At 45.1% G+C, this 26,162-nt stretch overlaps 1 protein-coding gene and 1 long non-coding RNA gene across 5 annotated transcripts in view; one reads left to right on the top strand and one right to left on the bottom strand.

Annotated features, from left to right (window-relative positions):
- SCHIP1 (schwannomin interacting protein 1) overlaps positions 1-26,162 on the top strand; it is a 175,700-nt gene that overhangs the window by 19,857 nt on the left and 129,681 nt on the right. The window contains exons 1-2 of one of the 4 annotated variants that reach the window (XM_065943419.1): positions 11,457-11,525; positions 12,654-13,346. In XM_065943419.1, coding sequence (XP_065799491.1) covers positions 11,472-11,525; positions 12,654-13,346 — 747 coding nt within the window. In that variant the 5' untranslated portion in view covers positions 11,457-11,471. Of the gene's footprint in view, positions 1-11,456; positions 11,526-11,942; positions 12,141-12,263; positions 12,447-12,653; positions 13,347-26,162 lie in introns of those variants that run through there. The other 3 variants (XM_065943415.1, XM_065943414.1, XM_065943416.1) reach the window with 3 other exon arrangements.
- LOC136173652 (uncharacterized) lies at positions 22-12,785 on the bottom strand. Its single transcript, XR_010664256.1, has 2 exons — positions 12,660-12,785; positions 22-740 (listed from the first exon to the last, which is right to left on the bottom strand). It is a non-coding gene; the product is annotated as an uncharacterized lncRNA (long non-coding RNA).

The following is a 26,162-nucleotide window of genomic DNA, read 5'->3' as shown; positions in this document are numbered from 1 at the left end:
GTATAATAAAGAGGAAAAGCCTTATAATAAAAGATTATTTATAGGCTATTGGTTATTAGTACAGTTTTTAAAATATAATCAATAACAATTAGCAAAATTGATAATATTGGAGATACAGCTGTTTCCATTCACTAGTACAAATAATACGAGCAGTAATTCTATTTAGTAATATCAATCGAAAGCTAAATCTCTCCCACACTCTTTGTCTGTCCTTATGTGTATTTTTGTATATTGGATCATTACTGCACATTTTATAAGAATTATTTCCTGGTATTCATAAAAGTTATTGATGTCATACAGTAAATTTTGAAATTTATTCCTGGATTAGAATACAATTATAAGAATAACCCAGTCTGATCTCCTTTCTCCAAACAGATGTAGTGGTCAGAAAGCCAAATATATTAAGAAGCAGAATCATGGGATCTTGACGTCTTAGGTCAGGTTCCCTAGAAACGGAGTCTGAGACAGGGATTTGCGTGCAGGTGATTTCAGCTCAGTTCAGTTCAGTCGCTCAGTCGTGTCCAACTCTTTGAGACCCCATGAATCGCAGCACGCCAGGCCTCCCTGTCCATCACCAACTCCCAGAGCTTGCTCAAACTCATGTCCATCATGTCAGTGATGCCATCCAACCATCTCATCCTCTGTCGTCCCCTTCGCCTTCTGCCTTCAATCTTTCCCAGCATCAGGCTCTTTTCCAACGAGTCAGTTCTTTGCGTCAGGTGGTTTATTAAGGGATAAGCCTATAAGAAAGTGAGAGGAGCAGGATGGGGCAGGAGAAATGCCAAGTAGCATGTGGATCAGATGGTCTATCCCTGGCCTGAAAAGGCAGAGGGATAAATTGCACCATAGAGGATAGCTGTGAGCCTTCATAAGCCAATATTCACAGCAGCTGGGGGGTGGGTGTTGGGGCCAGGAACACGGATCTGCTTGGAGCATGAACAGCACTCTGTGTGATGTGCTTAGTCGCTCAGTTGTGTTTGATTCTTTGCGACCCCGTGGACTGCAGCCCGCCAGGCTCCTCTGTCCATGGGGATTCTCCAGGCAAGAATACTGGAGTGGGTTGCCCTGCCCTCCTCCAGGGGATGTTCCCAACCCAGGGATTGAACCCAGGTCTCCTGCATTGCAGGCAGATTCTTTACCATCTTTACCATCTGAGCCACTAGAGAAGCTCAGATAATATAAAATTATAATAAATATGTTGCAGATTCTAGGAATCAACCCGGGATCCAGGAATCAACCCGGGGTCTCCTGCATTGGTGGATTCTTTACCAGCTGATCTACCAGGAAAACTCCATCATTTGGTGACTGGAGGTGAAGCCCAGATGGGAGGGACAAGGATGGCTCCCGGGTTTATGTCTTGAACAAATGAAGAGATTCCTGGATATAATAGCAACACTCCCCTCATGGCACCAAAAATTAAGATTATGGGATGATGAAAAGATTCATTTCAGAAGAAATTTTTCTTTAGCTTTTACTTTCTAGGTAAAACTACCAACTTCTTGATGTATTTGTATAGGTTCAGTTTTCCATTAAAAAAGATAAAGACTTTCCTTTTTAAAGTTTGCTCCAGGTGACTCCAGTGGTAAAGAATCTGCCTGCCAACGCAGGAGACGCAAGAGATGTAGGTTCAATTCCTGGGTGGGGAAGATCCCCTGGAGAAGGAAATGGCAACCCACTCCCGTATCCTTGCCTGGAGAATCCCACGGACAGTCCACGGGGTTGCAAAGGGTCAGACACGACTGAGCAGACACACATCACACACACTTGGATCTTTTCTGTTTATTCTGCCTCCTGTAGAAAATAGATCCCGACTGGTTCTAGGATCTTAATAATTGAACATTCAATCCCAATATTATGTTAGTTTTTAATGAGAAAGTAGTTATGTGTTGTTCTTTTTTTAATGTTTCGTTTTGTTTAAATTTTTAAAATTTATTTATTTTTGCCTGCGCTGGTTTGTTTTGTTGCCTGAAGGCGTCTCACCACCGTGGTTTCTCCAGCTGCAGAACACTGTGCTCTAGGTGATGGGCTCAGTAGTTGTAACGTTCAGGCCCAGGTGTCCTTGGCGTGTGGGATCCTCCCGGACCAGGAATCAAACCTGTGTCCTGCACATTCGCAGGCAATTCCTAACCACTGGACCACTGAGAAGTCCATTATGTGCTGTTCTTAACGTCTTCATCCTTTACTCCAGAGGTCATTAAACTATGGTGTGTGGGCCAGATCAAGCCTACAACCTGGTTTTGCATGGCCAGAAAACTAGGAGTTTTTACATTTTTAGAGGGTTGCTTAGGGAAAAAAAAAAAAGTAACATTCAGTATGACTGTATGATTCACAGTCAAAAACATTTACTACTTAGCCATCTACTGTAAGAGTTTGCCAGCCCCTGCTTCCATTCATTATGGTCTCAGACTTTTGTTTCAGATGTGTGATATTTTGAAAGAAAATCTTATATTCAAAAATTTTATATTAATAAGCCAATTTTTTGTTGTTCAGTCACTAAGTTGTGTACGACTCTTCACAACTCCACGGATTGCAGCACCCCAGGCCTCCCGTCCCTCACTATCTCCTGGAGTTTATTTACTTATTATTTATTAATTACCTAAATTTATTTTTATTTGCTTATTATTTATTAAATAAGCAATTTATGAAACTATAAAATTAGTTATTTTATATGAAGATTCATCACAAATTTATATAAATAAATTCTACCTCATTGGAACAATCATTTTAATGGGATTCTTTAACAAATTTAGAGTCATTCAGTTTGAATAAAATAAATATGCATAATTTGTTTTCTAGTTTGAAAAAATGTTACAACCTATTCCATGATGATTGTAAAGAAATTGAAAAATACAAATAGATGCAAATGTTAAAAAATCACCTGCAATTTTGCCTTCCAGAGTTAAGCACCATTAACATTTGGCTACATCTTTTTCTAGGTATACATCCATTTAATTTTTTTAAATGTGGATCACATTGTGTGTATAATAGTATACCCTTCTTTATTCATTTAATGTTATAATTTTCAGAAGCATCTTACTTGACTGCATTTATTCCACAGAATGAATATGTCACAATTTATTTAAACATCTTCCAGTTTTTTGACATTTAGGTTGAAGCTAATTTTTCACTATTGTATATGTCACAATGAGCATCTTTATGTGTAAACCCAGATCCTCATTTCTGTGTCCTTAGGCTACATTTTTCAAAGAGTAACTATTGTCTCCCCTCCCATTCCCTTCCTTGTCTTCCTTATAAACACGTTCTTGTTACCATGGATCTATAAATGATGGAGTTCCTCAGGGCTAGAGACTTGTCTCTTCTCACTTTCTCTGTTTGTCTCCAATGTCACATATACCAAACTTCACATCTATATGCTGCAACTCCCATATTTACATCACCCCAGACCATTCTTCTAAGTTCCAGACCTACATATCCAAATACCTTCTTGTGATCTCCATTTGTATGTCTTATACCAACTCAAATAGAAAATGTCCAAAAAGGAGTCAATATTTTCCTTCTTTCTGCTCCCCTGCCCAAACTCCCTCCTCCTAACGGCCCACTTCAGTAAAGAGACATCACCTTTGCACTAAATTCCCTGTGATAAAAACCTGGAAATTGTCAGTGACATCTCTTTCTCCCTCACTACCTCCATCAATTCAGTCACCAGATCCAGTTGATTCTATCATGGAAATAAATGTTCAGTATTTCTATTTCACGCTATCTCCCCAACTCTCACCTAAGCCACATCCATCTCTTTCCTGGACTGCTATGTTTGTTTCCTAATGGGTCTCTCTGCATCCACTCTTGTCCTGCTCGATCCTGTCCCCATGCAATGCTTCACTGTGGAGAAAGTGTCCAAAAAGTCTGTTTGTACAACCCCTAAGTAGCTGTCGGGATGAAGATCTTCATGGCAACCTTGCCTCCCCTTTCCACTTCATCTTGCCACTTCCCCTGAACTCTCCTGCTCCAACCCAGTAGTTGCCTTTCAGTTACTCAATTGTGATGAGCTTCTTCCAGCCTCAAAACCTTGTCCAAGATGCCCCCTCTGCCTGTTAGATTCTTCTCTCCCTCTTCAGCCGACCACCCTGTTTCCTGATCCTCCCCCAACACACACACTACCTCTATGTGCTCTTGGTGTCATGGTCATTGACTTTGGGGGCACTTATTACAAACTGTAATTGTAATATTTTACAATTTTTTTTACAATATTTTACAATTACAAACTGTAATTGTAATTGTAACTAAAAATTGTTACATTTTTTCCCCTCTGTAATGTCTTTTTCTCTGCTACAGTGAAATTCTATTTTAAGGCAATTAGTATTTATTTCTTTTACCTCTATATCTCTCAGTGCCTGGCATGTAATAGGTGCTCAATAAACATTTGTTGATTAACAGATCACGGAGTATAAATATTGTAAAGACATTTAAAAGATATTCTTATATAATATCTCAGCCGGTTTATAACCCCACTAACCATATATGAGTGTTCCTTCTATCACATCCATCCTGACACTGACATTGTCATTCTAAATAATTTTAAAATATTTTTACAGGCAAAATTTTACCTCATTATGATTGAAATTGCCTTTCTTTGATTACTAGTGAAGTTAAACACTTTTCACAAATTGGTAGCCTCTCACATATTTTCTGTGAATTTAAAATTCATGTTATAATGCTTTTACTGAACCATTTTTGTTGCACTATTTTGGAAATTTATTTAGACTAATAACCTATAAAACAGTGCCAGCCAACCTGCTTAACTTCATTTGAAGGTCTGGACAGATCTGGGAAATACTGCTCCACGAAGTTTACATTTAGTCATTGATGATTCCCCCTTAACTGGGATGATCATGTAATTTATCATGGAAACTGGGGCGCTATTGAGAGTAAGGGAGGGTGCCATTAATAATTATGCAAAGACAGCAGGTATAAACCAGGACTGTCCTGTACGAGCTAAGATGTATGGCCTCTTTAACTCATTTCACATGGACTTAGAATTCTCAGGATGAGGTCTCAGAGCAGAGGTCCAAGTGGTGATCCAGGGATAAACCGAGGACGTATGTTCTGCTTAGTCGCTCAGTCATGTCCGACTCTTTGTGACCCCATGGACTGCGACTGGCCAGGCTCCTCTGTCCATGGGGATTCTTCAAGCAAGCATACTGGAGTGGGTTGCCATGCCTTCCTCCAGGGGATCTTCCCAACCCAGGGATCGAACCCAGGTCTCCTGCGTTGCAGGCGGATTCCTTACCCACTGAGCTACCAGGGAAGCCCAAGCTGAGGATAAACCTGCTTTTTGTCCTGAATTTTAATTCAGATGGCTCTGTGCTGCTCAGTGATTCAGTGGCTCAGCCTGTGACTTCCTGTTGCCCCTGCTGCCAGCCGCACTCATTTGCCTGACCCTTGGAGGCCTCTGATGATTTTGTTCAAGTCTCCTTTCACGATGAGGCCAGTGGCCCAAAGAGCTGCAGGGACCACCTTGCCCCTAAATGTAGAGTTGGGCAGAGGCAGAGGCAGAGTCAAGTCTCTTGGAAGAGTTCTCTCCTGTCCCAGCTCACCACCTCCCTCTTCACTTTCCAATGCATTCCTCTTGCTCACATTACACTGACAATGCCAACAGCCACTTTCGAATTTTAGAATGCTTCCAATGTTATGTCAAGAAGTGGCCGGAAGTTTTCACTTCCATATGTATACACACACATATATATATGGAAATGCTGAGTCTGTGCTGAGTCTTTATTGCCATGTGGGGGATTTCTCTAGTTGCAGCGATTGGGGGCTACTCTCTAGTTGCGGTATGCGGGCTTCCCATTGTGGTGGGTCTCTTGTTGCAGAGCACGGGCTGTAGGGCGTGCAGGCTTCAGTAGTCGCAGCACATGGGCTCAGTAGTTGAGGTTCCCGGGCTCCAGAGCATACGCTCAATATTTGTGGCACACGGGCTTCCTTGCTCTGCTCATGTGGGATCTTCCCAGACCAGGAATTGAACCCACGTCTTCTGCTTTGGTAGGCAGATTCTTTACCACTGAGCCATCAGGGAAGCCTCAGGTATACACTTTCTGAGCGCTTCATTCTGTATCAGGTGATGGGTAAGTGGGCTTCGGTGCCCATCACTTGTAATGCTTCCCTCAGCTCAGGCAGTGTGTCTACAAAATTTCCCAGCTTTTCCTAAACATCCTTTTATGTAATGTATACTCTTCAATGGACTTCCCAGGTGGCAGGAGACTTAGAGACATGGGTTCAATCCTGGGTTAGGAAGATCCCTTAGAGGAGGGCATGGCAACCCACTTCAGTATTCTTGCTTGGAGAATCCCATGGACAGAGGAGCCTAGCGAGCTGCAGTCTATAAGCCCACAAAGAATTGGACATGATTGAAGCAACTTAGCACGTACGCATACCCTTCAATAAAGTTCAAAAAAGAAATGCAGAGTTGCTGACAGACTTGCATTTTCAAGAAGTGCTAGGAACTTTTGGAAAGTAGAACCTGATGACAGAAAACGTCTGGGGAAACAAAGACTGGAGGGTTTCGCAGAGTTGAATTTTGTTTTCGTGTCATCCAGTCTGTGGTATGACTTGATTAGGAAAAGAATAGCAAGCTTCCTCTTCTAATCGTGTCAACAGAGAAGGAATTCCCTACCAGTGGAATTCCCAACAGAGCCTATGTGTACTGCTGTGTACTGAACAACTCCAGAGGGCATCATTTACATTGTCATCTATGTGAAGGGAGCCAAATGGCCCCGCCTGGAAGGCACCTGGGGTGGGTTCACAGTCCTCCTGGCACTGCTCAGCGCACACTCTGTGTGGCCATATGCTGAGGTCTTGACTGACACATTCTACGTCAGTTTTCTCTGATAAGGATGCTGTCACGTTGCCACAGTTAGACTTGCTTTCTTCGCCAGTGCCTACAGATTTTTCTGGGTAATCTTCATCTCAAACACACGTTCACCTAGTTTCTGTAAATGCTGTAGTATTTGTCAAGCCAAGTGTCCTGGTTTCAGGTTTAGAAAATAGGTCATTGGAGCTATCTTTTAAGGGCTGAGCTTTGCCTAGATTTTGCTATTTCATTTTTACTGAGGAAAGCACAGGAAATAAATGCAATCTCATGGTTTGCTAGAGAATCAAAATATTTCAGATAATTTTTTTTAAGTTGTGTTTTTTTCATTAAAGCATAGCTCTCTAAATCGAAGAAAAAAATTATTTTAGGTGTGTATAGGAACCATCTCCAAAACAGCTTCACATACAGACTAATAAGTTAAATCAATTCATTTGCCCTACAGAAATAAAAGAGACACACCATGTATTCAACCTACCTAAGGGAGATAGACCTTGGTTTTGAACTGCTGGAGGAACCAACTTTGTATCTCTCAAGAAGGAAAGTGATAAAATGATGCAGAGACATTTCTAAAAGGTCCTTAAGCTAGAAGAAGCCTTTTAGTGCATTCACTTAATCAGTCAGTTAATTCTTACTATTTGCTTTACACTGGAAGCAGGCAGTCCAGCTCCTTCATGAGGAAGCTGAGGTCACAAAGGTGGTTAGAGACCCTGTAGGAAAGAAAGCCCAGATGTTCTATACCCAGCACACTCCGCCCCACAGTGCTGTTAAATATTCCCATATAGTCACACTCAGGTGATGAAACAGGAGAGCATCTGTGTACTGCATGTGACTTGCATGTAATTCATGTAATAAAAATACAAACCCCTTTGCCAGCCATATCTTTATTACTCTAAATGCCACAACTTAGAGAAGGTTCAGCATTAGGGCTAATAACTTCAGAATTAGTTTGGAAATTTTGCAAATAAATCTTTTCCCCACCTATTCTTACTCATTATGATTTAAATATTTCAGTTGTGTCTTTTCGCAAATGTTGCCTTTACAGATTAAAACCCTATAAATAGCACTGATCTCTAAGGAAGGTGATCTCATCCAAACCCTTTCAGTATTATTCCAGTTTCCTATCTATGTCGGAATGAACCTCAATCTTAGGGTGGTTGCCTTCTTAAAGGAGTTCATAATAATGTGAAATTCATTTTCCGAGATGTCTAGAGTCTTCCTTTTAGACAATGAAGTGCCCCGACTTGCTGATTACTACTGAACTTGTTGACAATTGAGGACGTTGACTGGAGCACGTATGTGCAGAGGGGAACAGCTGCTCTTGCCAGCTGCCTTGTCCTCTGTATAGACATAAACACTGCACAAGGCACCTCTGCAGGTCAGGAGAAGAGAACTCACTGAGGTGGCTGCAAGGAATCAGTTTGGCTTAGTCAATTCATCTGTATGCATCTGGACCAAGGGATGCTGAGCTCTTGACTCTGTGACTAAGGGCAAGGATTCTGAAGCCCAGCTACCTGGAATCAATTCCTGGCTCTGCCACCCAGCTTTCTAGCTTTTGACATTAGATGCTTAACCTAACCGTCTTCAGCTTCCTTACCTATAGATGGAGATACTAGGTGTTATATTTTTTTTAATGGTTTTTGAGGATTAAATGTAATTATTAATCATTCCAGCAGCATACATCAATCAAGTTCCTATTCCATTCTAATTACTAGGAACAAGATAGAAATAGCCCCTCCTTTTATGGAATTTAGAGTCTTTTTTTCACACCCAAATTCTGATCCATTTGAGGGTTGTAAAGTCAATGGTGAAATGTGACCACATTTTGTTTTAAATGGATTAGGATAGGATTTTTACAAAACAAGAGTTTTAGGAAACTTTTTAATATTTTTATATGTATGTATGGCCCAAATCTTGGTCTAAAATGGATTTTTTTAGTCTAGTAAAGATGATCAGCAATTAAACAGCAACTTGGGTATAGCTTATGTGATAAGTGAAGTGTCATGGGAACATGGCAAAGTCATATGATCCCCTTCCGATGGGTACACAGAATCAGAGAAACCTTCCAGAAAGAAGTGACATTGAAGCTGAGACTTAAAGGATGAGTAGAAATTAACCAAATGAAGTTGGGGGAGGTTGGACAGAAAGCAGTTCCTTTAAGGGCAGTAAGGAGCCCTGGGTAATGAAGCCAGGAGAGAACTGCTCAGATCTGCATGGAATGGGGGGGGTGGGGGGTGGACGTGGTGGTGGCATCTTCGTTGTGGCATGTGGGCTTAGTTGCCCCATGGCACGTATGATCTTAGTTCCCCTGACCAGGGATCAAACTGGAGTCCCTTGCATTGCAAGGCAGATTCATAACCACTGGGCCACCAGGAAAATCTCTCAGATTTGCATTTTAGAAAAGCACTCTGGCTGCTTGCACAGAATGGGCAGAGTTAGTGGGGACACTGTTTAGTAATTTCAGGACACAGTGGTGTAGACTAGGGTGGGAGCAGTGGGCACTGAGAGGGACAGAACCCTGGTGATTGATGGGGCTGAAAGCGCTGGTCTGGGATGACACCCACCTGACCCACATGTCTGACATCTAATTTACAGAAGCTGCAGGGGACAAATCTAAGTCTGTAAGCCCCAAGCCCCTGACTTGAGGAACTGTTCCCGTAAACAGGAAGACAGGGCCTCTCCATCATTTTGCAAATCATTTCTTCATCCCATTGGACGTATCTGTAGACTTGCCGGGCCTAGCAGTTGGCAGGGTTTCATGTTCCAAAGTGGGACGGTTCTTGGCAGGAGATGGAAAGCTGGAAACAGAATGCAAACTGGGCGAGCCAGGCACCTTGTATGAATAGAAAAGAGAAAAAAAAAGGGGTGGTACTTTCCCATCTAATCCAGAATATCTGGTCAGAAAATAATTTAAAAGGACAGATAATTCAAAGATGTTTCTATTTGGCTTTGAAATGCCGTGCATTTTTGGCAGGGATCTACCTTGCCAAATGTTTTGCTAAGGCATCATTTTGCATTCCCTGAACACAGACCATCTGGGCAGCAGGGGGCTGAGCCTGAACCCAGGAGGGAGTCTGGGGGGCTGGCTGAGGAGGTCCTGATGCTTGAAAATTGGACGGAGACCACAGCTCTCCCTTATCGCCCCAGCTGATAAGCATTTGTCTGTCTACCGGTGTCCCGCCACAGAGCACGAGCTTTTTCTGACCTAAGCCTTCACATGGTGACTTGAAAAGTAGCTCCCCAGTTTCCAGCACACAATGTGTTCTACTCCTATCTCTGGACACTCACAGGGCCTCCTCTGTTCCACAGGGGGGCAGCCCACGACCCAGGGCTCCGCAGCAACCTCAAAATCAAACCATATTTGGAGCAGGAGGCAGGCTGTTTACAGATGTTACCATAAAAGACATTTTAAGTTATATTCCGTCATCCTATTTTACAGCTCTTCTGTAAAGGGGACAGACCAGAAGGCCCCTTTCCTGTTATTCATAAATAAGATAGCTGCTTTCAGACACATGAAAAGATTAGCTTATCTTCCCTGGCTCAAGCCTACCTAAGAGAGGAAAAGAGTCTCATTTCACAGAAATCACTTAAACAAAGGGTCTCTCCCATTTAGGACTTAGAAGAAATGTCAGGGTGGCAGCCACTCCCTACTAAAGAATTCCAAGCATTCCCCCTTTTCTCAGTCTGGAGGGTGCCAAGCCAGGGCAGTGGCTTGGTCCAGACTAGAATTCACAGGGAATAATTAGTAACAGGCCCAAAGCTGGAAGTTCAAGGAAACTGGCTTTCCCCAATCTGTAGTAAAATTAAGCACTGATTTTTTTTTTCTTGTTCTTCGTTTTCTTAAAAAAAATTTTTTCCCACTTTATTGAAGTACCAGTGACATACAAAATTATTAGATGTTTTAAGTGTCCACCATGGTGATTTCCTATCTATAAATTAAATATATATATATATGGGACCCTATATATATATGGGACCTCCCACCCCTGTACCTAGTTACATCCCTCCCTCCTGTATCTTTTTTTTTTTTTTTTTGCCTGTGGAAGAACACTTAAGTTCCAAGTACTGCTTTTCATAATCAGAAAATAGGGCATTTACTTCTTCCCCAGAGTTGACTAACAGTTTTTTCACAAGAAACTCTCAATCCTTAAAAGATGCTCTGTGACCCAACTCCTTTTTCCAAGGGTCAGTTCTTTCATTTCATAAAACCTTGTTCCTAAAGAGGATGAGCCAACAAACTAACGCCGTTGCAGTGTTTTGAAAAACCCAGCAGAGGTTTCTTTGACTCGGTTTTCCGAAAAAGCTGAAGGAAGCCAAGCCAGGCGGCATGTGACCTGACACCCACCTCTTCCCTCCCTTTAACGTCTCCTAGATCGGAGGTGGCCAAGGGGGACTTCGGAGGCATGCCCAAACAACAGATTCCCCACCTCCATGCCAGCTACTAGTCCCATCTGCACTCCTCTGTTCCTCATACACAACACCTCTCACAGGTCATTCTCAGCGAGCAGCCAGGAAGGGAAAGAAACCGTGTGCTAAAGCAACAGGTTCCACCCACAGCCTGAACTTGGAAGGGGAGGCTGGAGCCAGGCGACAGGAGCTGGGCGGTGGAGGGAGAGGAAGCGGGGAGGAGGAAGGTGGAAGGGAAATGATGGTGCATGACCACGGAGCACACGTCACTCGGGCTCCCACATGGGCTTGTGTCTGTGCGCGTGTAGGGGGAGGGAGGTCCTGCGAGGGGTCACCCGGGGACTTCCGCGTGGGTTTAGGAGCCAGGGGCCTGCGTTTTGGGGTGCCGGGAGGTTTAGGCGGGGTAATGAACCCCGCAGAGAGGGCTTGAGGCGCGCGCAGGAAATATGAGTGTGTCCGGGGGTTAAAATTCACCACTCTCCCCAGGGCGCCAGCCCTGCCAAGTGGCCATGTCTGCGTCCCTAAAGCCCCCGAGTCCCCTTCCCTCGGGCCTTTTCCCGGCCCCTCCAACCCCGTCCCCGCCCGGCCTCCCGCCCCAGCCCGCAGCCGAGAAAGCCGGGAGAGCGGACTCCGCCGCGCCCGGCAGCCTCTGGGCATGCTCGGTGGCGGGACCCGCTCCGCGCCGGCAGGGCGCGTCCTCCTTCCCCCAGGGCGGCGGCGGCGGCGCCTGCAGCTACGGCCGCCGCGCCCCGGCCCCGCACACCTTTGGGGGCGGCGGGGGCCACCCCGCTCGGTGGGAGCAGAGAGCGCCCCCCACCCGGAACCTTCCAGCGAGCAGAGGCGGGGCTGGCTCGAGGGGCGCGGAGGCGGGAGTGAGACCTCCGAGCTGCCTGCGGTTCCTTAGAAAGTAAAGCTCAGCTCGCCAGCGGAGCGGGCCTCCCGGCCGCCGGCGGGGGTGGGGCGGGCCGGGTAGGGGGTGGTCTCGGCGCCTAGCGCGAGGTGCGAGTTTAGTAGCCGCCCACCCTCTTCTTGGTCCCCGCCCCCAGGGAATTAGAATTCGCTGGGAAAGTGTCTGGTTCTCGGAGAATCCCTGGAGCGGGGTGCGGGGGCGCACCCGGCACAAAATGGTTAAAAAAGTCCACGCGCGCCTAGGGGCCCCTCTTATGAAAAGTCTGCGCGCCAGCGCCTGGGCACCCCCTTTGCTGATTTGAGGGTCAGTTGCCCGCAGGAAATCCGCTCGTCGCAGGGGAAGGGATGCGATGAGGGAAGCCTCAAGCCGGTGCCGGCTCCCACCCCGACGCCTTCTCGGGGGCGCACCTCCAGCCTGGCGGGCGCGGGGCACTGCTGGGCCGGGGCGTTCGCGGCGGGCGGCCGGAGCAGGCTCGGCCAGCGGCTCACTCTCTCTGCCTCCTCCCCCCAGGATTACCGAGAGGATGGGATGGATCTAGGCAGTGACGCCGGCAGCAGCAGCAGCAACAGCAGCCGCGCCAGTTCGCAGTCCAACTCCACCAAAGTGACCCCTTGCTCCGAGTGCAAATCCTCGTCGTCGCCGGGGGGCAGCCTGGACTTGGTGTCTGCCCTGGAGGACTATGAGGAGCCCTTTCCGGTCTACCAGAAGAAGGTGATTGATGAGTGGGCGCCGGAGGAGGACGGGGAGGAGAAGGAAGAGGAGGACGGGCGCCACGAGCGAGGGTGCAGGGATGACCGCTGTCCGGCCCGGGGGCCGGGGGACGTGAGCGCCGGGCCCCGCAGCGGCGGGGTCAGGAGCGCCACCACCGCCATGCCGCCCCCGGTGCCCAACGGCAACCTCCACCCGCACGACCCCCAGGACCTCAGGCACAATGGCAACGTGGTGGTGGCCGGCCGGCCGAGCGGCTCCCGGGCCCCGCGCCGCGCGGTCCAGAAGCCCCAGCCGGCAGGGGGCCGGCGCGGCGGCCGGGGCCCGGCGGCCGGGGGCCTCTGCCTTCAGCCCACGGACAGCAGGACGTGCGTCCCTGAGGAGCCCCCGGCTCCCCCTATGGACTGGGAGGCGCTGGAGAAGCATCTGGCCGGGTTGCAGTTCCGGGAGCAGGAGGTGCGGAACCAAGGCCAGGCGAGGACCAACTCCACCTCCGTAAGTTGGCCGGGGTGCGTGCTCACGCGCGCACACACGTACCCACCCCGCGCACGGCCCGCACGCGCCCTCCCTGCGCTCGCGCCAGCCGCCGGCCCCATTCATTCTGCCGGGAGGGTGGGGGCCGGGCCGGGGAGGCTGCCTTCTGCTTCCCGGGGGTAGGGCTGCTCAGTCTCTGAGCTGTCTGGGTTTGCAGGATGGGCGGAGAGGAGGGAGGGGCAGACAGAGGGCAGCGGAAAGTCGGGTTAGTGGAGCTGGCGACTCATTTTAATGGAATTACTTATGGAGACGAGACTGTGAGTCACTTGCCTGAAAATAAATCCGGGGAGATTTTGGCACCGAAGCCGGTACCCTGCGGGTGATATTTCAAGTCGTAATACTTGTGGCTTTGTCAAGCGTGGTAGGTCTCCCTTCGCTGCCACTGATGTCTCGCCCATATATAGGCTGTCCCTGCTCAGAAGCATGCATTCGCCTGCCCACACCTCCGGGGAGGCAGCACGCGTTGTTCCCTCTTGACGTGTGTGCGGATGCTCCTGAATTGGAATGGGCTGACCGCCCTCCTCAAACTTCTTTCCTTTCTGAAACCCGACTTATTGTTGACCTGCTAGGATGAGGGAGTGGTTCTTTCCTCTGTAGGCTGACTCACCCCACTGTCCGGTGAATCCCTCCTAGTTTTGATAAGAAGCCACTTGCAGTTCAGGAAACCCAGAGAGGAAAGGGTACTGGAGTGGAAAAGAGAGGGAGGGAAGGAGGGCTGCATCTATAAGAAGCTCTGGCAGCTTCACACTTGTCTCAACATCTCTTTTTGCCCCCGAGAGGAGAGCAGATAAATGACTTAAAAGAACAGCATTTTGAAAGTAGCTCCTCTATTTATCACTGTTTTGGGAGAAAGCAACAGTTGTAATTTGAAATCATTAATGACGATCGTGTATGGGGTTGAAGGGTACACAGTTTAAATGAGGATCTCTCTCTGCGTGGCAGCTGTGTGGCGGGCTAGGAGAATGCTTGCTTGCAGGTGTAATTTTTGGCTTCCCGGCCCCAGGGCTACTGGAAATTGGGTGCGTGCACTTCTGACTTCAGGGGTAAGGACGGTAGCTGTGTTCCACAGAGAAATTGGCATGGTTTCTATGAGAGAGAGCCCTTGGCTGACAGAGCCTATTGGTTAGGGTCCCTTGAGAAACTACCTATTAAATTAACACACTCGTTTTAATCCCAGCTGTTTACCATGGCCACTAGCAGACACGGAATCTTTCCATTAGAGCCAGTGCTTGCTCTTGTATCTTGCAATTCAAAACATCCTTCTCCCACTTGGTGCTGAGAAAAAATACCTGATTAAGCTCCCTGGACTTACACAGTGACTTGAAGATAAAGAAGTTTCCTTTACTATGGCCTGACATTTTTACATTCCAGGAAAATGTACTCATTGGGTTATACATGCAAAGTTAGGGTTTAATGATGACAATGAGCTCCGTTATTCAGAATGTTCTTGAGCACCCATGTTGTTGTTGGTCAGTTACTAAGTTATGTCTGACTCTGGGACCCCATGGACTGCAGCATGCCAGGCCTTCCTGTCCTTCACTGTCTCCTGGAATTTGCTTAAACTCAAGTCCATCGAGTCGGTGATGCCATCCAACCATCTCATCCTCTGTCATCTCCTTCTTCTCCTCCTGCCCTCAATCTTTCCCAGCCTCAGAATCTTTTCCAAGGAGTTAGCTTTTTGCATTAGATGACCAAAGTATTAGAGCTTCAGCTTCAGCATCAGTCCTTCCAGTGAATATTCAGGGTTGATTTCCTTTAGGATTGACTGGTTTGATGTCCCTGCTATCCAAGGGACTCTTCGTGACTTCTGTGCTAAATTCAAAGTCTGATTCTCAAGGCTGCAGTGATACATCTGTCCACATAGGCCTGGAATTATGATGAGCAAGGTAGGAATACAGATTAGACTGACTTCCTTCTAGGAACTTAAAATCTAATGACTCACCTAACAGACCTTCTGCCAACACACACACACACACACACACACACACACACACTCCTTTCTAGCGGTTGTGGAGACTGAATCTTTCCTTCTTGGGCCATCTTTGAAACCTGAGGTGTCTTGTCTTCTCCCCTAGTAAACAGTTTGCTTGTGTGGGTTCCTCCCCCTTCCTTTTCTCACTGTCCTGAAGATGTCCCCACTGGGTATTTCTTTCCCAGAAATTTGGGTTCCATTGCTTTAAAGCAAGTATGTGTGCAGGGGAAAACGGGAGGGGGAAATGGCCTTTGAGGTTGTTGAATATTGAATTTTTCCACAGTTTGGAAAAATTTGAACAAAACTACTAGTCATTGTTGGGTTAGAATAGTGATTTTCAAACTGTAAGTTCTCCATGAAATCACCTTATCACCTTTTAAAAAAATAAAATTAAATAGAATGTACTACAATGGCCGATTTTCTAAAACGTTTTACTTCAGTTGTATGTGGACACTGGGTCACAGTGTAATTAAGATTTCTCTCGCACTGTGGGTCACTGTCATAAAAGTATGGAAAACGCGGATTAAAATCCTGTTTACTCCTGCCTGGAATAGTGTGAGAATTTATAACCCTGAGGACAGAAGCTTGAGAGTCACAAAGGAGTTGGTGTGGAAGAAGTCTGTTTTGAAGGAACTGCTCAAATCAAGTGCTGGTTTTTGCACCTCCTTAAAAAGTTGTGTGTGGGTTTGACAGAAAACAATAAAATTCTGTAAAGCAATTATCCTTCAATAAAAACTAAATAAATAAAAAGTTGTGTGCCGGTTTCCCTGGTGGCTCTGGTGGAGAATCTGCCTGCCAGTGCAGGAGACATGGGTTCAATCCCTGGTCTGGGAAGATCCCACTTGCTCTGGAGCAGCTGAGCCCAAGCACTAGAACTGTTGAGCCTGTGCGCTAGAGCCTGGGAATCTCAATTACTGAGCCCATGTGCTGCAGCTGCTGAAGTCGGTGTACCCCAGAGCCTGTGCTTTGCAACAAGAGAAGCCACTGCAAGTGGTAAAGAACCTACCTGGCAATGCAAGAGATGTAAGAAATGAGAGTTCAGTCCCTGGGTCAGGAAGATCCTCTGAAGGAGGACATGGTAACCTATTCCAGTATTCACGCCTGCAAAGATCCCATGGACTGAGGAGCCTGGTGGGCTGTGTCCGGGGGGCTGCAAACAGCGGGACACTACTGAAGCGGCTTAGCACGCAGGCACTGCAGTGAGAGGCCTGCACCCTGCAGCTGGAGCGGAGCCCCTGCTCGCCACACGTGGATTAAAGCCCATGCAGCAGCGGAGACCCGGCACTGCTGCTGCTGCTGAGTCGCTCCAGTCGTGTCCGACTCTGTGCAACCCCATAGACGGCAGCCCACCAGGCTCCCCCGTCCCTGCGATTCTCCAGGCAAGAACACTGGAGTGGGTTGCCATTTCCTTCTCCAGTGCATGAAAGTGAAAAGTGAAAGTGAAGTCACTCAGTCATGTCCGACTCTTAGCGACCCCATGGACTGCAGCCTACCAGGCTCCTCCATCCATGGGATTCTCCAGGCGAGAGTACTGGAGTGGGGTGCCATTGCCTTCTCCAGACCCAGCACAGCCATAAATAATAAGCCGTTTTTAAAAAGGGCTGTGTGCAAATATATTTAAGTGAAGTTAATACATAGTACTGAGAGGAAGGGTATAAAATGAAAAAGAAGGGCCCCTCTTTTTCACCTGTGAGGAGACCCAAATAAGCAGTTCCCACCTCATGACTTTTGCCTATGCTGTTAGCTCTGTGTGGGATCGAATGACTGGTTGCTCGTCATCATCCCAGACTGTCCTCATCTCTCTTCTTCAGAGAGGCTGTCCCTGAGCCCCCTCCCAAGTGCAGACTAAGGCACTCCACCCTCTACCCAGGCACTCCTTGTGTATTTTCTTAGTGCTTGTCACCGCCTGACATGATCTTATTCAGTTCTTCATTTTTGGTCTTTTTAGAATTGAATTGGAGTACAGTGAGCTAGCCTGCATTGTTTTATTGCTGTAACCTAGTATCTGTGATAGTTCTTGAATATTGAATGAATGACTGAAATGTTTAGAAGACTCATATGCCCCAGACCTAAAAACCAGCCCCCTTATTGTACAGTTGAGAAAATTGAGGCCCAGAGAGGTTAAGTGATTTGCAGAAGACGCCAGTAAGAAAATCATGAAAGGGATTTTGTTCTTTCTTCTGATGCTAGATTGGGTTTTTTTCCTTTGGATGCTTAAAATTAATTGAAATAAAAGGAAAAAGCTTCCACCTTCCTGAAGTAACTTAAAGGGTGGACGGGTCCTCTCTTGTGTTTCCTCAGTGTTAAGGACAAGTAAACTAGGAGATCATCAAAATCCCATGACTGTTGAGTCTCTTCTCACAGACAGGCTTTGGTTTGCTTTGGTTTGAATGGAATAATATTGAGTTCTGTCCATCAGAGCAGTGACAGCCTCCTCACCCTTGTTCATACCCCTTTCTTCCTCTCACCTACAGCGACAGGTTCAAAATGAAGGACTGAGATCATAAAGATGTGTTGATGATCAGCTGTCTCTAATCTAGGGGAAATTTAGAGGCAAATTTAAAAACACAGTGCTTGGGTAGGATGTAAAACCTAGGGCTGACCTTAACTTTGTGAGTTTCCAGGAGCTAATCTCTTTTGCTGCCAGTGGAGGAGGAGGAGCGTGGATGCTCCCGGGAACTGTCTTTGGTGTCAGAGCAGGAGGGTCCTGGGGAGTCTTGAAGGAGCCTCTGGTGACCCGACTCCCTGCTGTCGTCTCCGGGCTGCTCCGGCACAAACCTGCTTGGCCTCAGATGGCCCAGCCCCTCACCTTGATGTCAGAGCCTTGAGGGCAGCGAGGTCACCTTATTCCACTGCCTTATCCCCAGTAGCTCCCTTGGGCCCCAGAGATGCCTGGTGCTATGGAGGGGCTGGGTGGGGGGTGAGGTTCCATCCAACATCCAGAACTACTCCCCGAAGCCCCCCCTTCGGTTGGCCAGACCTCGCCCCCATCCCGTGTCCCTGTGTTTCTCACGATCCTGCCCTGCGCCTGCAGCCGTGTAAAGGCTCCTGGCAAACTCAAGCGCCGCACACAGCCCAGGACTAGAGTACCGAGTCACGTATGTTCATTGTGCAGTACTGTGCTTAATCGCTCAGTCATGGTCAATGTTTTGCGACCCTATGGATTGTAGCCCGCCAGGCTCTGTCCATGGGGATTCTCCAGGCAAGAATACTGGAAAGGGTTGCCACGCCCTCCTCCAGTGGATCTTCCCAACCCAGGGATTGAACCCAGGTCTCCCGCATCGCAGGCAGATGCTTTACCATCTGAGAAACCGGGTAAGCCCATTGTCTTCCTGCCGACTCCATGGGAACTGGTATGGACAACTCTTAGGGAAACCTGAACTCCTCTTCCTGTTACCCTCTTCTGAACACAATCCCAAGTGCTTGACTTTCCCTTTCTCCTGCTTCCCCGGGACCTTAATTTGTCACAGTATCATTCTTCTGTCTGCCCATCACCCCAAGTGGAGTTGGGGTGCCCACTGCCTCAACCTACTCCTCCTCCTAAATGGAGTATAACTTCACCCCTTTTTCTCAATGGTCTTTCTGTGAAATTTTCTCAGGCTTTGTGATACTTCATGTTGAGCCTCTTCTACCTCTGGAAAGTCACTTCTTTTTTCTCCCTTTGACTTCTCCTTTTGATTTTTTATTAAAAAAAAAAAAAAAAAAAAAAAACTCTATTGAGGCAGAATTGACATACAATTAACTGTACATTTAAAGTATGCAGTCTGATGAGTGGTGACTTATGTGTACACCTGTGAAACCATGGCTGAAGTTGAGGCAATGAACCTATCTTTCACTCCCCGAAGTATACTCATGTTGCTTTGTAATCCCCCCATTCTGTCCCTTGGCAACCGCTGACTTCATTTCTATCACTATGAATTAGCTTGCATTTTCTAAAACTAATGCAAAAGGAATTATATAACATGCACTCATTTTTTTGTCTGACATCTTTCAGTCAGCATATAATTATTTTGTGCTTCGTCTGTGTTGTTGGGTATGTTAATAGCACATTCCTTTTGATTGCTGAGTAGAGTTCCACTTTATGGATATACTCTATTGTCCAGTTGATGGACCTTTGGGTTGTTTCATTTATTTGCTTTTGTCTATTACAAATAAAAGTGTCATGAATATCCACATACAAGTCTTTCCATAGACATATTCTTTTACTTCTCTTGGGAAAATACCTAAGAGTGGAATGACCGGACCATATAAGAGATGTGTGTTTAAAAAAAAAAAAAAAAAAAAAAAGATGTGTGTTTAACTGTTTGAGAAGTTTTTTTTTTTCCCATTTATTTTTATTAGTTGGAGGCTAATTACTTTACAATATTGTAGTGGTTTTTGCCATACATTGACATGAGTCAGCCATGGATTTACATGAGTTCCCCATCCTGATCCCCCCTCCCGCCTCCCTCCCCATCCCATCCCTCTGGGTCTTTCCAGTGTACTAGCCCTGAGCACTTGTCTCATGAATCCAACCTGGGCTGTTTCACCCTTGATAGTATACTTGTTTCAGTGCTATTCTCTCAGAATACCCCACCCTCGCCTTCTCCCGCAGAGTCTAAAAGTCTGCTCTGTACATCTGTGTCTCTTTTTCTGTTTTGCTTATAGGGTTATCATTACCATCTTTCTAAAGTCCATATATATGTGTTAGTATACTGTATTGGTCTTTATCTTTCTGGCTTACTTCACTCTGTATAATGGGCTCTAGTTTCATCCATCTCATTAGAACTGGTTCAAATGAATTCTTTTTAACGGCTGAGTAATATTCCATGGTGTATATGTACCACAGCTTCCTTATCCATTCGTCTGCTGATGGGCATCTAGGTTGCTTCCATGTCCTGGCTATTATAAACAGTGCTGCGATGAACATTGGGGTGAACATGTCTCTTTCAGATCTGGTTTCCTCGGTGTGTATGCCCAGAAGTGGGATTGCTGGGTCATATGGCAGTTCTATTTCCAGTTTTTTAAGAAATCTCCACACTGTTCTCCATAGTGGCTGTACTAGTTTGCATTCCCACCAACAGTGTAAGAGGGTTCCCTTTTCTCCACACCCTCTCCAGCATTTATTGCTTGTAGACTTTTGGATAGCAGCCATCCTGACTGGCGTGTAATGGTACCTCATTGAGGTTTTGATTTGCATTTCTCTGGTAATGAGTGATGTTGAGCATCTTTTCATGTGAGAAGTTGCCTGTTTTCTAAAGAGGTTTCCCAGTTTGATGTCGGCTTCCTCTCCCACCATTTGCTGTGTTCCTCCTATGTTCTTGGCGACTGGTAGGACAGGTCAGGTGATTGGGGTAACTGCTCCCCTCTGCCTTAAGAGAAAACCCCAGCAAAATACCAGGATCACATCTTATATCCAACCTGCAGTCATTACACCCATTGTTCAGAAAAACAAAAGGACTCGTTTTTAAATTAGAATTCTAGTTGTAGACCTGAAACATTTTAATCGCCGTTTTATTATTTTTTTACTGTCTATGACAGGTGCATTTCCCTCTTTTAATGAGAAGATAAGAATAATTTTAATTGACATGTTAATTGAAAGTAGATTCTCCTGGTGAAGTTATTTCCAAAGTACTTGAAAGCAGTTTGTCTTTTTATTTGTTTATTTTAAAGTAGCAAACTTTAAATTACCTACATTTCTTCCTAGAGTGGTACTAATTACAGGTTGTTTTCAGTGTATTATTCTGTAAGAATTACAACCCAGTTACTCCTCCATCAACAACACCTCTAAAGTAGCTTTGAATGGCTAAGTAGTTTGTTTCCTTAGTTACTTAGGCTATGTTTAAATTACATGAATTCCTGTTTTTATAGACTAAATTAAGAGGTCTTTATTATTCCTGCAAAATATAGTAAAGTTTGTGTTTAATAAGTTATGTGATTCCTCAGCCTGGGACACCGCAGAGAAAACATTCTGAGTGGTTTGCAGTTACTATTTATCCTTCTTAGAGAGCATGACGTGACAGTGTTACAATCACTTTTTAAAAATTTTAACCATAACTGGAAGTGACTGGGGCTAACTGTATTCTGTGTATCAACCTTACTTTGAAATATTTAGTGTCATCACTGTCTGCTTTTCTAATTTATGTTGATTCCTGTTTAAGAGCTGCAAGGCTGCTCTGTCCATTAGCATGTAACTCAAGAAAGAAATATGGTTGGCTTTTCCAAAAAAAAATAGGTTGCAGGTAAACCATAGGTTCTCAGGCTCTGTGTATTTCAGCTACCATCAGATAGTTCACCCCACTGCAGAAGAACCTTTGGAAAATATTGTAGTTGGAGTAAAGGAAATCTATGCCCACCAGTTGGTTTGCACATCATGGTCCTTTAGAACATTCTGAGGAACACTGTCATGGTGCAGATATGAAAAACAGATGCAGATATGCTCATCACACATTCACTGAGCTGTTTGAGCATCTCACCACTGACATCGCATCACCTTCCTCCATCCATTTCTAGCTCCCCCATTTCAGCTCCAGATCCTTCTCCTGGCATTCCTTGTGACTTCACTCCCAGGAAAGCCCAGCACGAGCCTTTTCCTCTGTAGCAGGACCAGACATTATTGGCCAAGAAATAGTCCAGCGCTGACTTCCCCAAGGCCTGCTCTGACTCAGGGCCCCACGTCTTTGGGAAGCCATCCCTGATCATCTCAGCTCTGAGCAACTTCTCCTCTGAACTTCTTATTCCACTTGTTTTCCACTTTATCATTCTTAGGCTTTCAAAGCCTCATCCCTAACAAAACTCAGACCATATCTGTCAATTTCTGCTTCCAGGCATTCTGTTTTTGTGGGATGTCTCTTGTCTGCCCCACTATTTTAAATCCCTCCTCCCCTGCAAACACATATGTATATGGTCTTGGGCATTTTCCGAGGAGTAGCCATTTGATGGATGCTTGTTATCTGTATTAATGCATTGTGTACCACCTGTTTAGTTTTTAAATTTGCTCAAAGCTGCTATACTATGAACTAATTCATAGGATTATGAATTAGTCATAGTCCTAATAATAGTAATTCCAGGTCCTTCCTTAAGAGCTTCTCTAAACTCTGTGACATTACATTTGCATTTTAAAAGAAATTTGTTTTTACTCCTGGGCCTTTGCATCAAAGACATGAATGGTTTTGTTTTCTTACCTCTGAAATTCAATCCTAAGATTTGTTTTTTTTTTTTTAAACAAGGGCCTTTGCAAATGTTTTTCTTTAGCTGCTTTATGTTCCTTGAGCTCTTAGGACTGATGACGCTTTACACACTTACTGCTTTTATACTGTCAGTCACTAGGAGATTACTTTGCACAAAGCTTTTGGAGAAATTCGAGTGTCAATTTTAAACTGAGCATTTTTAATAGAAAAGTAGTAAGATTTTAAAGATAGAAAGGATCCGAGAGGTCAACTCATCAAACCCTCACCACTTTCAGAGGAGAAAACAGGCTTATGATGATTTAACATCTTCACCCACCTTCCTCAACCAAGGACTGACCCAGTCTCAGATCACCTGATTCACAGTTTCCACTTTTAATGAACTCTGTCCCCTTCAACTATCTTTTTTTTTCCCAAAGAAAGTCTTTTCATAACTTAATTGGAGGATAGATCCAGCCTCATCACTTAAGAGCTTCATGACTAGAAGTAGATTCTAATTTTTATCACCTGATAGAAAAGTTTCATTTTGTTTCTCTTTTTCTTTTTAAAACCCATATTGTAATACAATTATAAACTCGGTCTCTTCCATTCAGAGTTTAGCTCATCACTGTGTGTATTTCTACCAACAGTGCTCTCCTTGAGCTGACAGATTTTTTTTCCTGTCCTTTCTCATCTGTAAATACCTTTCTCTGACTGTCCACCCTCCTTTCCAGCACTGGGGGACATGCAGTCCTCTCCTCTCATGTGTTCAGGGCTCACTGGCACTTGAGAAGCCTGCAAGGACCCACCTGCGCTCCAGGAGACAGAGGACGAAGCTGCGAGGGTGAGGGCTCGCCTTTGCCTACATCACTTCTGTTTACAATCCGCCCATTGACTGTCAGGTCTTGAGGAGGTGCCTGTGTTCAAAAGGACAGAGGAGAGAAGACCTCTCTGTGACTCACTCAACAAGCTGATTGATTTTGTTTTGAAACTGATTTTTGTTTTATCTAGACAGAGTTTTGGGCTTGCCTGGTGGGTCAGATGGTAAAGAATCCGCCTGCAGTGCAGGAGACCTGGGTTTGATCCCTGGGTTGGGAAGATCCCTGGAGGAGGCAACCCACTCCAGTATTCTTGCCTGAAGAAGCCCCGTGGATAGAGGAGCGTGGCAGGTTGCAGTCCATGGGGTCGCAAAGAATCGGATGCAACTGAGCGACTAAGCACAGAATTAGCACAGAGTTTCAAGTGCTCGTTTATTATGAGCGTCCCAAAGAGCAAAATGACAAAAACCAAGAAATCGCCTAGAAAGAGAGGTATTTGTGAAGTTCAGGAGCAGCCCATGGAATAGTCTCCATTAGGACTCTGCCTTCATTAGAATACGGGTGAGAACTAGGAATAGAAAAATGGATGTCAGGGAAGGGGGATGTGTTTGGATTTTCCTGTTGCCTGTATGATGCTTCTTACTCTTCCAGTTAAATCTGTAAAACTGAGCCATCACTCTTTCCTCTTGTCAGGTCCAGAAGAGTTGTGATAGTTTGCCTTCACTTGCCAAGCGTCATCAAATCCCTAAGGGTGCTGCTCACTATTCCAGATGTTCTTGGTTTGTCCACTTTGTTTTGGTTTGATCTGGTTGCTATTTCACTCTCGTGAATGATTCTGTTATTTTCCTATATATTTCTTTGTTAATTATGTCCAGCATGCGCTGTCACCAATCTTTATCACTTGTTTTACTGTTTTCATTCATAAATATTTTAACCTAATTTTGCTCTCTCCACCTGACCTGCTTTTTTAAATATTTGTGTTATTTTAAGCTATTCTCATTTTTTTCCTACTTCCGTGGTATTTACTCAGTAAAGTATATCTGATTCAAAAGGTGATGATTTAGATTAGGAAATAGCCAGGTGATAGGAATGAACTTGACCAGTCTTGTTCAGCCCCTTGTTTACGTTGATGGTTATTTAAGTACTTGTGAAATATTTTTTAGTTATGTTTAACTGGCATGAGGTTATTCTTAAACCAAGCTTACTGGAAGTGAAAAAATTACCAGTTTTCTTCAGTCTATCTTTGTATATCAGATTTCCTAATAATTACCTCTTGTATATGTCCATTTTACTGATACCCCTGTATCTCCATCCAAATATTTGATATTTGCAATTAGGCTTTCTGGTATATCCACCATCAGCAATATCATGTTCATCTTTCTTTTTCTATTTTTCAATGTCTTTCCTTAATATTTATGGCTCATGAAAGTGATTGCGAATCTTCCTTGGGGTATTAGCACAGTATACCAAAAAAAAAAAAAAAAGCTTCAGTTTTTATGGATTACAGGGAGCAATGCATTAGTCAGCAGCTGATTTCTGCAAATTCATCACTTCAAGAGTTTTATTACCCATGTCCTAATAGACATGATTGATTCTTCAGAACTCTTCCTTGTAGAAATAATGTCTTAGTTATTCATAGACCTTTTAACTTTTTTTTCTTTCTTTTTTTTTCTACAAAATGTTACAGAAAGCTTATATCAAGAAAGTGTGGGGACTTGGGCTTTTCCAGGTGATGCTCCATTTGCCCAGGTGGATAGGGTTTGTTTTCAAAGTCTTTGAGGAAGAGCAGAGAACAGAGTGCCATCTCTGCAGCCTCACAGCCAAGCCTCCAGGAGGCGGAGTTTCTGCCCCTCTCTGCTGGACACCCACCAGCCAGGCTGGTAGATCATTGTCCCCACGGCGGCACATACCCACCACTTCCTCCTCCAGGACAGCCCTCCCCACCGTGATCTGCAGCCTGCCTCTGTTTCCCCTCTTACACCTGTTTAGGTGACCTGTCTGAGAACCAATGCAAAGTCGGTAAGAAAGTGGCTCCTCTGTGCTGGGTACCTCTGGTGGCCAGCGTCCATGCCAGGCTCCCTCTTGGACCACTTGGTGATGAAGAGCTGAGGACAGACACTCTCCCCAGCCAGCTAGCTGTGGTCAGGGCCCACCTGCCCACTAGTAGGCTGTAGACATGTCCCGAACAAAATAGCAGGTAAGTCGTAGCAGCTGCTTGATTCTGTAACTTGATTCTGTTTTCTTCTTTGTTTGCCATACATGGGAAGAACTTTGCTGTCTAAAAAAGTTTAAAGGGAATGAGGTAATTTCCTCATAATTCCTGAGATCTCTAGCCGTGTTGTAAATTTAGATTTGAGGCTAAAGCGTTAAAAAAATAAAAACAGAAAAGCTGCTGCGTTAGGAAAGGCTGGGGCATTTTAAATGTCAAGTGTGGCAGCATAAGAGCTTGTATCTCCTTTTCCCCATCCGTAGAAAGAGGAGTGTTCAACTTCTTTCTAAAATAAGAAGGGTCTGGACCTCTGGGAACCTAGCACAGTGTCTTCTTAGAAAAGAACGTTAAGGCCTCATCTCCACTCCTATAAAAATAACATGTTTTCAAATAGTTTCAAAACCAACATAGCCTTCTGTTTTTCTCCTCATGGTTCCGGTGGCTAAAAATTATGCCACTTATGAAAATTACAATTTTTTTTCTTTGTGCAATCTTACGTAATTTGGGTCCATTTTGACCTGGTCTGACATTTTATTATGAGTAACAACATCTTAAGTGCTCTGTTCTTTTTATTTCCACTCTGAAATTGGTTTTGTGAGGAGTAAGGGAAGGCCACTGGGATTTTATTTTTAA

This window comes from Muntiacus reevesi, chromosome 8 (genome assembly GCF_963930625.1).
Source record: "Muntiacus reevesi chromosome 8, mMunRee1.1, whole genome shotgun sequence".
Classification (NCBI taxonomy): Eukaryota; Metazoa; Chordata; class Mammalia; order Artiodactyla; family Cervidae; genus Muntiacus; species Muntiacus reevesi.
The sequence above is the reverse complement of the archived record's forward strand: the minus strand, read 5'-3'. Positions and strand labels throughout refer to the sequence as shown.